We start from the raw sequence: 13,546 nt of genomic DNA, 5'->3' as shown, positions 1-13,546 counted from the left end.
TTGTTTTGAAAAAGGCCTTGTGGCCTGAGGAAATGTTCAACCTCTCTATAGGAGACAACTCTGTCCTGTCGGGATGGAGAAAGAATCATCTTAATTTTACTCATCCAATAGCCAAACAGACATTACTGTTACATGGCATGTCACATGACATGTCTTAGTTATTATTGGATCATTGTGGAATAAGACACCTGCTGTCACCATTGCACAATTTACAGTCAGCATTGATTTTGAGTGCCAACAATTTTAACTACATCAATGGTATATATTTAGAAAGAAGACCGAGATATTTTATCATTTATTTTTAGATTTTCAATGTCAGGGGAATCTGAATTGCCGCATTTATTAATTGTACTATTTATTAGTTGTAGTCGCTTTAATAACTCCTACATGTACATATTACCTCAATTACCACGACTAATCGGTGCCCCCGCAGATTGACCAGTACCCCCTGTAAATAGTCTCGCTATTGTTATTTTACTGCTGCTCCTTAATTACTTGTTACTTTTAGTTCTTATTCGTATTATTTTTTTTTTACTGCATTGTTGGTTAGGGTCTCATAAGTAAACATTTCATTGTAAGGTCTACCTACACCTGTTGTATTCGTCGCATGTGACTAATACATTTTGATTTGATTCGATTTGATTAATATTGTAGCGCTCTCTGGTGGTATCTTGATCACATTGCCAGTATATGTGCCAGCCTGTCTGTGGTGACGTCTACGTTCGTGTTGTCGAGCGCAAGGTCACAGACTTTACTGCGCATGCAGGCTCAACGGTTTATCAGAGCCACCACGAAGTCCGAGAGTTCATCAGTCATCAGTCAACCTTTAGACCTTAATACCGAATAGATTCGGATAGCAGCTAATTCATTCTGGTGCCGGTCAGGGCAAAGTTTTAATTTAGCGCATTAGCCTATAAAGTAAGGTTGGTTCGACATTTCTAAATGGACTTTTGATAAAAATGATAGAATGATAGAATGATAAAAACTAAGGCCATTTACTAAAATATTAGGACATTATTTACGAAACAGTGTGGCTTGTGCTTTTTATCATCACTTTGGGTCTACAGTACACCCAGTGTGTCAGATGCATGATTAGGCTATAGAAATGGGATTTTCAACACATTATTTACAACTCTTTTCTATACGAAGAATGTAGGTTGTGGCTAAATCTCTTACAATAAACGGGTTATTAACTCAAATTAACTAGATACTATCTATAGTTTATTATCTATAAACTAATAATGTAATACTTATAAACAACTTTATATACTCTTTATAACCGGTACCTTAATGTAAAGTGGTACTGTTAAAAGAAGGAATTGTTTATTTAGGGAGGGTCCCTTGCTGAAAACTGAACGTTTGGACCATTAACCCATTACAGTCTCGGGCCTGTCTAAGACGGGAAGATCTACTAAGCTGTACGGAATTGTTTTAAGAAAGTCATACAAAGGATCATTTTGCTATTTGATTAGTAATTATAGACCCCTTGAAGTAGCCTATCAAAAAACATATAAAACAATTATTTGTCTCATGGTCTGACAGACACCCTCTAGCTCTGTTATCTCTGTTATCTCTGTTATCTTTCACCACAGATGTGAATGTGCGCCATCGGCAGATGTGGTGGATTGAGACACATCCAATGCAAATGAACAGATGTCTCTAGCTTAAACTGACGGATTCTTATGGGGATTTGTATTATTCTGCTAATGCAGTGAAAGGTGACAGAGCCAGAGCTGTGTTTGTCAGACCATGAGACACCCCGAAAATCAGTCCTCTCACAAAATCGTCTGTAGAACGGTTTGGCCTACAAATAATTACTACAAACAAATATCACCCCTCTATGGAAAGATGACTCTCACTAACATTAAAATCCTAGACTCTAGGGTGTTTTAATCAGTAAAGTGCTGCTTTACAGTTCAGATTTATGTTAATATGTTAAATGCACCTAATTCTGGTAAAATATTCAGCACTTAATTCATTTACTAATGGATTCTACACATTAGCTGTGTCTTCTTTAAGAATTATTTTAATGTCTGAATGAAAGCTTTGCCAACTTCCTACTCCTAAATGTCCAACTTTACTTAGAAATTGTAGATGCCTAGTGTTTGTAATCTGATGAATTACATCTAAGACTATTCAAGAAAAACATAGCTATCACAACTCCACAACCTGTCCTTGTAGAACTATATATCCTAAAGCAGTGTTTCCCATGTTGGTGTCCTCGAGTACCCCCAACAGCAGCAGCCCTGGACAGGCACACCTGATTCAACTTGTCAACTAATCATCAGGCCCTCAATGAGTTGAATCAGGTGTGCTTGTCCGGGGCTACAACAAAAATGTGTGATGTTAGGGGTACTCGAGGACTGGAGTTGGGAAACACTGTCCTAAAGTATCCTAAGTCAGTGACTGAATGGATAAGTGAGATTACTGCAGTTATCCCTCTACTGAAAGGCTTGTTTTTAGGCCCAAAGTGTTGACATAAGGCCTAAGCCCACTCCCTGTGTGGTTGTATAAAATCTATCGTCTATCTCACACACCTGCTTTACACCTGATCCTCTCTGAGGATCTCCACACACTGAGGGAACATGGACCAGAGCCTCGTCTTCACCATCTCGACCCTGCTGCTGCTCTCCCCTGGTAAGAGATGTAACCTTCAGCACTGCTGAGCTCCTATCTTAACTCAAATCACTCTTGTGTTCAGAATCCCTCACTCACTCTGAGATTGTCTCCCCTCCAGGAATGGCACATTGAGGTCTTCACTCTAAATGTACCATACTGTTCGCTGCTATATAACGATCAAGTCTACTGTATATTGAACATTTACATATGATTAGTCCAAATTACAAACCCTAGATGCAATGCTGAACTAGCAAGACAGATTGAAATACTGCGGAGAGACAGCTGCCATATATAACCGTATACTCCTGTTCAGATGTCACGACTGGAACATGAAACACATTAGACATCGCTACAAAGATCCTTGAGGCAAACGAATATGATTTACTCATAAGCTAACAAGTCAGTATCTGATTAAGATGGCCTCTACAACCCATATCTTCATCATGTGATCCACTCAACTCTTTGCACCAAGGGATGAGCCACATGCTAATTGGAGGGAGATGGACCAGAAACGTGATGAAGTTTTGGGACAGCAAGCAACTACTTCAGATGGAGCAAATCCTCATCTGGACTGGAGGAGGTGCCATATATCATAGACCAGTGGTAGGAAACCCTGTTCCTGGAGTGCTGCAGGCACTGCAGGATTTTGTTCCAACTAGGCACCCCACCTGACCAACTGAGCTAACTGATCAGTTCAGTGAATGCCTAAATTCAACACACCTCTTCCAGGTCGGATAAAGCAAAGAAAATGAATCCCCTGCGACATTCCAGGACCAGGGTTGCCTACTCCTGTCATAGACTATTACTTCTGTAAGGGGAAATCATTATTGGATTGTTTTTATAAAGTGTGTTATTAAGCCATGATCACATATAACCTGAAGTTATGATGTAATAACATAAGCGAGACAGATGTTCTTCATCGCACATGACTCTGAAAAGGCTATTATTGATGGCCATGAAATCATTTCACACTAGAACCTGCATTCGCTGCGTTCCCTGGAGTGGCCACATCGACGTTCAAAGTAAAACTGGGTGAGTTGAGAGCCACTTTGTGCAGGTCAAACCCCAGCTGTGCACTGATGTAAAAACCCTTCGGGCGAAGGCTCGACTGCAGCATGCTGTTGAGCTCCAAAGTGGATCTCGCTCCCCTTGTAGATGCTGGTCTCTGCTGGGGAGAAATGGTGCATAACAGGAACTTTCTCTGGATGTGTACCGCTGGGTCTACCACGGCATCGTTCCGCATGAGCTCCTCCACGCACTGGGCTTCTACCACGAACACACCAGGTGCGACAGAGGCCAGTATGTCAAGATCAATTGGGAATATATTCCTCAAGGTGACAAGTTTATTGCCACACCACACAGGACAGACACACACACACACAACAGTGCAAGAAGGAAATTGAAGGTGAATAGTGGTTTTATGGTCAGTGATGCACTAACACCAGTTGGGAAGTCCAGAGTGGTGGACAGAAGGGACCATGGGTGAGAGGTCAGGTTGTGAGTTGTAGTGGAGGACAGGAGTTTACAGAGACCCCAACCTGCCCTCTTGGGAACAGCTAAAGCACAGTCAATGTGGGGGTTCTGCTGCTCGCTGGTAGAGCCTTTAATTAGCTGATCAAGGTCAGATGACCCAGGCCTGGAGTGAGTTCCAGAAAGACCCAGAGCACAGAGGTGGGAATTGTCCTCTATCCCTGGACAGTAAGGTCAGGCTGAGGTCGGGGGTTACCTCAGCTGTAAGTCTGAGCCAGGAAGAGGGTTTGAATGGTTCATGTCTGAAGGTTTTTTCAACTTTGTCTCTCTTCTATTTCAGGACTGCCTTCTCAATTGAGAAAGAGGGGGAAAAACACCCTTCCCATTCCTGACTCCTCTGTGAACATAGGACAGAGGCAGGATATGTCTCACATCCAGAGGATCAACAACCTACAGTATATCAGTGAGTATGAAGTACATGGGGTCTAACAAATGATATATATCTTCTTTACAATTTTACTTCCCAATTTGAATTTCCTGTTGCATACATTTTTGGACATAGAAATGAATGATATGTACCCATTGATTCTTGAAGAATATACTTATAAATGCCTCATGAGCTTCATTCAACTGTCATACCCTGTCATAATCCAAAATGTAAGCTTCAACATAGTATAGCCTGAAAACGAGATATTTCGGATGGTCAGTCCTTGCATTCTTAGCTCTGTCTATACATTTGAGAGTGCTCACATTTCTCCAGGGCCATCACTCAGCTTTTTGCCAAAAACAGAGGCGGGAAGGTCCCCATGGCTATTGTTTCAACTGCAGATTGCCCCTTTAAGTGTTCATAAGTGCAAATGGTTGCTAAGACATAATATATGTTTTTCTCATTTCACGTATGTAGTTAGTTAATTGAGGAACTAAGAGAAGATGGATGTCTGCAATATCATTCTCAATGACTGTTATTATTCCTGCTCATTGTGTCCCTGTGTATACATTGTCCTTAATTTACTGACAGTCATGTTTATGAATGTATTAAACTTGATAAAACCTTCGCAATAAAACAAATCACTCTGAAGTTTGTTTTTCGTCTTCCTCAGGAAAATAATAAAAATGCTGGAAAATCTTTTTTTTTAAAAGGTTTATTTTACATGACAGTTTTGTGCAATACATTTGAAGAATACTACTCAATTTATACAATGGCATATGCTGTACACAGTGCACACATGAGTAAAGTCAGTACTGTAATACTTAGGCTAGGTCATGCAAGACCTGATGTGGTTATTGGCAGAGACAGGATTTACTCCTGCCTTGAATTGTCCTATTATAGACCAAAAGCTTTGTTTACTAAAGTTTGGTCTCCAGACATTTGGGGCAAATTCATCATGGTAGAGTTATTGTCGTAAGGCGTTTTTTTCCGTAAAGACGAAAGCAATAGGGATTGATTCAGAGTTAGAAACCCTTTGTGTTGATGTGCTTCACTGCAGATTCTATCCAGAGGAAACAGGGCTGTGCAGTTCCATGATTGCCCAGTAGGGAGCGCTCAAACAAACATGGGTGAGAGGGGCACGTTAAAACGTTATTAAAACCCTACCAAGGCAACCTCAGGTCAGGTCAGTGTGGTGACGGTGATTAAGTTTTGTTAGGATTATTTGAATAAGTCACTTTACTATTACATCAAGGCCTAGTCCATATTAGAATCAGGCATATTATGACATACACACACTCAAACTATGTTTAGAAAACATGAACAGTGCAGTGAATAAAACATATCAATCAGGTTCAGTTCTTGTCACAACACTCCTTCTTTTTCTTCCCTTCCATCCACGTTCAACATGCTCTGGAAACAAACCCCCCGGTTAGTCAGATCGTTAAGCTCTCCCAAGCGGAGAATTTGGCTGCTACCAGTGGAGTTCCTGTTCATTTACCTGACATACAAACTCACACTTGAGCATTTGGTTCATCCATCCTTTGGTGGAGGGGGCGGGGGATTTTCAGGGGGTATGTCTCCATTTGGCTCTTTCTTCTCGGGCTTGGTAGGGCTGATTTTGGGGATCTTCTCTGGGGGCGGTCTTCTGGGCCGTCTCCTCTTGGGCTTCCGTGAGCGTGCAGAGATGGGCTGTGCTGAATCCAATAGGGGATCCAAATGTAATTTCCCACTCACTGCGTCTGAGGACTCATCAATGTATGCCAGATTCTCTCCAAAGTAGTCCAGAGGCTGGGAATACAGGGCTTCTGGGAAGGCGTTCTCCTTATCGACATCCTTCTCCTTACCCTCTACTACCCGCTCCGACTGCGTGGCCTCTGACCCTGTCTCAGACCCTGACCCCGACTCGGAATCGTTGGAGGAGTAAGAGTATGAGGACGATCCAGTCTCTGATTGGCTGTTCAGCTGGCCATTCCCCGTCACCCTGTCCCCCTCCCCAGGGGCCCTGGTCCCAGACACATGACCCGCCCCATGGGCCCGGCTGCGAGGACCATGGCGATGCTTTCGCCTCCGTCGTTTGAAGGGGTCGTCTGGCATGCGGAAGTCCACGGACATGTTCTGGATGTTCTGACCCCAGTCAGTGGTACGGGCTCTGAGCTCCTCCATCTGGGAAGAGAGAGAGGAAAGAGATCAAATCAAGTCTCAACAGAAAAAAGAGAGTTGATGAGAGAGGAAGGGAGGATCATAGAAGAAAACAAGGTGGCTGTAGGTGACATCAAATGTATGGTGCAGCCCATTTGCTTTAAGCTTGTACTCTCCCATTCCGGCCCCCCACCTCAGCCCTGGTCTTCTTGGACAGGACCCGAAGCCAGTTTGCAATCATGGACAGGATAGAGGCAAAGTAGGCCAGGCCCAGCAGGATCCAGAACCACACCAGAGGCTTGTACCAGTGGTCTTTCCCACCATCTCCGCTATCACCTGACAGAGATAAACAAGAGGATAAGGATAGATAGGGGTTTACAAGTATAGACAATGGAGAGTCAGCAACTTTACACGTCTACAGGTTAGTTTACACGTGGAAGGCGTGCTGTTAAACTCACAAGAATGAACATTACAGACTGCGTTGCCTGAAAACTCTAGGGGCAATGAAACCACACAGATGAGCCAATTAATAATTCAACTGTCGTAGGACGATTGTGAATAATTGAATAAAGGAAGTGGCCAGTTTGGTGACTGACTGTATTTTATCACTGGACTGTTTAGTGCCCTAACACTGACTTGCCTAGTTAAATAAAGGTTCAATACAAATTAAAAACACAGTGGGAACTACATCTGGAGAAGCAGGCATGTATGTGTCTGTGAAATTAAAAGAGGTTTAACAATGAAAGAGTTTCAACAATGAAAAGAGAGTTTCAGCAATGAAAAGAGAGTTTCAGCAATGAAAAGAGAGTTTCAGCAATGAAAAGAGAATTTCAACAATGAAAAGAGAGTTTTGACCTTTTGAGACAGATTCCTTGACCCAATCCCAAAATGCAGTGGTGAAAGTACCTGCAACATAGTCTCCAAAGCCCACTGTAGTCAGAGTGATGACAACAAAGTAGGAAGCCTCCAGGAGAGTCCATTTCTCCACCTCCTGAAACACCAGCGTTGGCACAGCAACAAAAATGGCTACCCCCAACAGGATGGAGAGGACAGCTGAGATGACACGAACAATAGTAGGACTGACCTTCCATTTCTGAGGGAGAGAGAGGAAAACATGAAAAAGAGGAATGAAAGAAATTAAGAGACTGAAAAAACTGATAGACTGAAAAAGACAGAGGAAACACGTTCAGCCAAACAGCTACTGTTGTGTGTCTCACCGCTAAGATGAACTCTATTTTGAGGATGGCCTTCCTCAGCCCAGTCCCCAGATGGTCTCCAACTCCAGCCAGCAGAATACCAAACAGAGGGATCCCCACCAGGGCATAGAAGATACAGAACAGCTGCCCCCATTCCGTCTTCGGGGAGATGTTCCCAAAACCTGAGGATGATGGGTTGTAAGAGCTTTGGGATTGGGATAGGTAGAGTCAGTGTGTCACAATTGAGTAAACATAGGGGAGATCAGGCTGCTGACCTACCGATGGTGGTGATGATGGTCCCAGAGAAGAAGAAGGCACTAGCCAAGTCCCATTGGCTGGTGAAAGTAGAGGAGTTGCTGCTAGGATCCACCCCCGTTCCCACGGCATCTGCCACTTCCTGGGATGGGAGACATAGTCAGGTCAGGAAGTGAGTTAAAGTGAGAGGGAATGACAACCTGAAAGCCTGATATCCCCGTCATATGTATTTGTTTGTTCTCTTAACGTAGTGTACCTCTATGAGAGCCTGCAGGATGTCTGGGCTGACGCAGGTGTAGTTTTCCAGGAACGATCTGCGTGTGTCCTGCAGCTGCGTGTGCTGGTCCTGCTCACGAGGAGCCTCCAGGGCCTGGAACACCACAGCCCCCAGCACTAGGTACAGCAGCACCCCCGCCAGGATACACAGGAGGGTGGAGCAGCGCATGCTCACACCTTCGTTCAGCCCCAGAGAAGAACGCTTCTTCCCCCAGCTGCCAGTGCTGGTGCGCTCTGGAGCCCAGCTGCAGAACAAACAGACAACACAGCGACCTCATGGAAACAGATCCACATTAGCTTAACTGCAAGGTAATTATTAACCAGGAAACGAAACATAATGCAGACTGAATCCCCTACCATATTACTGACCGGAAACCTATAGAGATGTTGCTAATGGTTACACTACATGCATAGGCTACTGTATACTGTCTGATAAGCAGGAAGGAACCTGACAAACCTAGTGTTGTTTGGGTGGCATCAGGGATGTAGTATACATTCAAACCAGGAATGGACATGAACTCTACCAGAGATGTGTCTGCGTAAATGATCATTACTATCCACCCCATTCCTCTTCACCCCTCGGTTACCTCTCTCGCTACTTGTCTTTCTCCCTCGTCCAGCTGCGCCTGATGATGGAGTCTCTGGACCCGTAGCTGCTGGGGGTGGCCGTCAAACTCAGAGCCTGGTGTCGAACAAAATAAACATTATGTAACTGGACTGACAGGCACTGAAGAGATTCCTAATTCATCCATGACAACATTACAAAGATCATATTAAAGATCATCAAACTACAAACACAACAATTGCCTGTTCAGAATAGTTCATTGTATGTTCTCCATTGATGAAAGAGATTCCCTACATTACTGTTTGCCAATGAAAACATGGGCTTCCACTGGTACATTGTGCTCTTCGTTGTGAACACAACGTTACCGACGACAGACAATGAGCTGCAACAAGACACCCGTGTAGGTGCTTGCTGTCAACCAAAACCCTGTATGAAAGATGCATCTGTTGTATGCTCTCTCTCTAATGGATCACATTGAGGAGAGAAAAGAACATCGAGCCGGTGTAAGGGTGGAAGGGGAAGATACACAAATGTACAAAATGCACATTCAATAAACATTAAAAAGACAAATAGAGGTGTGCGTCAGCAGGGTGGGGTAGAGCATGAAGTAGGTGTGTGTGTGTGTGTGTGTGTGTGTGTGGGAGCTATGTCTGTCCATTAACACAGGGGTGAAATATTGTTCTCTACCAGGCATGCCACACTATTAGCAGACTGTGTGAAGAAGGAATACCCCATGACTCTTAGGACCCTGACGTGACAGAGCTGATTTAGTGTAATGTCCTTCCCAAGAGCACATTGGTATTTATTGTCATGAATCCTGCCCTGAAGGCGGCTCTGCAGAGTGGTCACTAGCTGGCACAGCCACAAAGTCATCAAATCTCATTTTAAACATAACCCTAACCTAAATTAAAATGAAAAAGCACATTTTTTGTTTTCATTCGTTTTTACGATATAGCTGATTTTGAATTTGTAGCTGACCCATCTAGCGGAAAACACTTGGTTCTGTTTCCAGATTCATGACAATAAACTTCAACCTGATTCCCAAGCCGCCTCTAATGGTGAATGGTTGGGGAAATTAGTCATTTCGATTTCTAGTCAGCCCAGGTTAAAGACTCCCGGGGCACACTAATACTGTACAGTTAGTTACATGTAGGTGTCATTTAGTCGCAATATTTTTCCTCTGTCTGATTTTCTTTACTGAAATTGTGCAGTAGTAGGCCTTTACTTCAGTACATATTGTATTTGTGTGACTGTAATATATTACATCTGTGCTATCTCTCCTTCTCATTTTAGATGTAACATTGCTTTTGCAGTCAGCAGCTCCTCTGGCCCTGATTCAACCTGAGACCAATAGGCTGTCACCCACACAGTGAAAGGTACACTACCCAGCCAAACAAATTCAGCAGCTGCTCAGGATACACAAACAAATGCACAGACAGACAAGCCTGCATCCTTACGTGCAGCTATTTTGCACGTGTACACCGATCAAAATAACTGCCCTTCAACCCTTTGGCCATGTGCATTAGCTGACATCTTCCTTATTAGGGTGACAGTCACATTTCTATACAATTACCAAAGTTGTCGAAAGGCCTTTCCAGTGCCGGCAAATAATCCTTTAGAAATTTTAACAAGGTTTACTTTGAATTGTTCTTAATTACAATCTCTCCAGTTCAACATAACTGTACATGAACATATGTAGTACCTTACTCTCGTGTGAACATGTCATCCTTGAGATACTGAAGTTAAGTGGCTTTAATCCTCAACGTGATACCAAGCCATGGCCCTTGTAAGGTATAGATACTTCTCACACAATACAGTCAGAATGAGTGAGACTACATTCTTAAATCACACAGATTGCAGTTAAAATGGGGTAAATTATCTGTTCCAAGGAAACAATTGCAACCAATAGCAATTACAAGGCTTAACACATATAAACAGCAAGTCCACATCGGCCCATAAGATCTATCAAACAATAAAACATGAATTATCTCATCCAATGAAGGCAGGATTCTGGGGTCTCTAACAAACGGGGCGAAGCCTGTGGTCATCTCTTACCTCAAAATGAACGATCTTAAAAATCCAGAGTATCAGCAGCTATAGGCAGGGTCTCTTTCACACACTCACACACTAGACACAAAACACTAGACACCAGACACTAGGATAGTAAGTGTGCATAAGCGTGTGGGATAGGCTGTTGCTGAGAACCAAAGAAATGAAAAGATACTCCATCAAACTGACGCCAAGAAAAGAGAGGGAGAGAGGTGAATTAAGAGGGAGAAGTGGAATGAGTGGGAGAAAGGGAGTGAGAGAGATGAAGGGAGGGGTCAATGCAGATACACTGAGCTAGAATGGGATTTTTTTTGTTTGTTTCCTCTACCCTGATTTGGATTGCTTGGTTTCTTCAAGGAAATAAGCATAGAGTAAAAAAAGGATATAGAATATGCTAAGCAGCACCCACTAACCTGATTACCACATTGTGGTCCACATCGTGTGAGTGTGGTAGTAAGCATTTCCACTATTCAGACTTACAGTGTAACACTTATTCCTACTTGTGCAATATACTGTAGTAGTGTAGCTCTGTGACTCCATGTGCATGAGCAGTTATCAGTATCAGTGTCTCAGTCTGACAGTGCCAGGATGAATTCCTCTCGTGGAGTTTACAAGAGGTCTGCTAGCGGTACACTGCCGACTCTGCAATGGGCAGCAAGCTCCCCCTCTGCTACCCTCAGCAGACCCCCTCCAAAGAATCCAGCCACTCCCTGGAACTGCTGCTGCTGGGTTTGATATATGCGGTGTGCGTGTGTTTCTGTGTATGGTGTGTGTGCAGCAGCAGGGTTGTGGTTGTGCTTCCCAGGGGTATCCCGCTGATGGGACTGAGCTCCCAGAATTCCCCAATCAAATATTTCATTCTTACCCCTCTCCTATCTTTCCTGTACATCTTTCTTCCTCCATTCCACTGCTTTCCCCCTCCCTGTCCCACCCCTCCTCTTTATCTTTCTCTGAAGCCCAATTGGAGGAGTGCCAGTCTATTTCTGCATCCACACCGTTAATGAAACCTTTGAAATACGTTTATGAGGTATGCATTTTGTACTACAGTTGGACTATCTACACACACAGGAGCCAGGTGGCACATTAAGTAGACTAGATTACCTTTTTATAGTTGTCTTATTTCTTTTCCCAGTGCTCTATCAAATAGATTTTATTGGCATTGCACTACCAAACAGAATGCTGAGCAAAAATAATGGGTGAAAATGAATGGAATTTTTCCAAACACAAGGAGGGGTGAAGCATCAGGAATGGGACTGACGCAATTTACCAAACCTACGCTTGATCAACATTAATAAACACCAAATATGTGATTACTATGCATCAATGCTGTTTCATTATTCATGAGAAAATCAGACTGCGGTGACAGAAAACAACACATCAACAATGATAAGCACTATAATCAACAGTAGCTCTCTCTCTCTCTCTCTTTCTCCTTTATTTCTCTCTCTCTCTCTCTTTTTCTTTTATTTCTCTCTCTCACTCTCTTTCTCCTTTATTTCTCTCTCACTCTCTTTCTCCTTTATTTGTCTCTCACTCTCTTTCTCCTTTATTTCTCTCTCACTCACTTTTCTCCTTTATTTCTCTCTCTCTCACTCTTTCTCCTTTATTTCTCTCTCTCTCTTTCTCCTTTATTTCTCTCTCACTCTTTCTCCTTTATTTCTCTCTCTCTCTTATTGTACGTCTCTCTCTCTCTATTATCTCTCTCTCTTTCTCACTCTCTCTCTTTCTCTTTTGTCTCTCTCAATCTCTTTCTCTTTTATGTAGTCTCAATCTCTTGTCTCTCTCTCTCTTATGTCTCTCAATTCAATTCAATTCAAGGGGCTTTATTGGCATGTGAAACATATGTTAACATTACCAAAGCAATTGTAGATAATATACAAAAGTAGATCATATACAAAAGTGAAATAAACAATAAAAATTAACAGTAAACATCACACTCACAGATGTTCCAAAATAATAAAGACATTGCAAATGTCATATTATTTAAATATACAGTGTTGTAATCATGTACAAATGGTTAAAGTACAAAAGAGAAAATAAATAAGCATAAATATGGGTTGTATTTACAATGGTATTTGTGCTTCACTGGTTGACCTTTTATTGCGGCAACAGGTCACAAATCTTTCTGCTGTGATGGCACACTGTGGTATTTCACCCAGTAGATATGGGAGTTTATCAAAATCTGGTTTGTTTTCAAATTCTTTGTGGATCTGTGTAATCTGAGGGAAATATGTGTCTCTAATATGGTCATACACTGGGCAGGAGGTTGGGAAGTGCAGCTATGTTTCCACCTCATTTTGTGGGCAGTGTGCAGATAGCCTGTTTTCTCTTGAGAGCCAGGTCTGCCTACGGCAGCCTTTCTCAATAGCAAGGCTATGCTCACTGAGTCTGTACATAGTCAAAGCTTTCCTTAAGTTTGGGTCAGTCACAGTGGTCAGGTATTCTGCCACGGTGTACTCTCTGTTTGGGGTCAAATAGCATTCTAGTTTGCTCAGTTTTTTTGTAAATTCTTTCCAATGTGTCAAGTAATTATCTTTTTGTTTTCTC

General features: G+C 42.7%; 1 protein-coding gene across 2 annotated transcripts; it reads right to left on the bottom strand.

The window, feature by feature from the left end:
* Window positions 1-5,216: 5,216 nt before the first annotated feature.
* On the bottom strand, window positions 5,217-11,684 carry LOC112228821 (potassium channel subfamily K member 4). 2 transcript variants are annotated; one of them, XM_024394495.2, is made up of 8 exons: window positions 11,413-11,684; window positions 8,973-9,067; window positions 8,366-8,630; window positions 8,134-8,251; window positions 7,876-8,036; window positions 7,565-7,751; window positions 6,852-6,994; window positions 5,217-6,682 (listed from the first exon to the last, which is right to left on the bottom strand). In XM_024394495.2, the coding sequence occupies exons 3-8, from the start codon at window positions 8,552-8,554 to the stop codon at window positions 6,050-6,052; spliced, it is 1,431 nt and encodes a 476-aa protein (XP_024250263.1). In that variant the 5' UTR covers window positions 8,555-8,630; window positions 8,973-9,067; window positions 11,413-11,684; the 3' UTR covers window positions 5,217-6,049. The 2 variants fall into 2 exon arrangements, with proteins under 2 accessions (XP_024250263.1, XP_024250262.1); XM_024394494.2 differs by lacking the exon at window positions 11,413-11,684 and adding an exon at window positions 11,006-11,262.
* Window positions 11,685-13,546: the final 1,862 nt, after the last annotated feature.

Source organism: Oncorhynchus tshawytscha, linkage group LG30 (genome assembly GCF_018296145.1).
Source record: "Oncorhynchus tshawytscha isolate Ot180627B linkage group LG30, Otsh_v2.0, whole genome shotgun sequence".
Lineage (NCBI taxonomy): Eukaryota > Metazoa > Chordata > Actinopteri > Salmoniformes > Salmonidae > Oncorhynchus > Oncorhynchus tshawytscha.
This window is presented reverse-complemented; position numbering and strand designations above follow the sequence as displayed.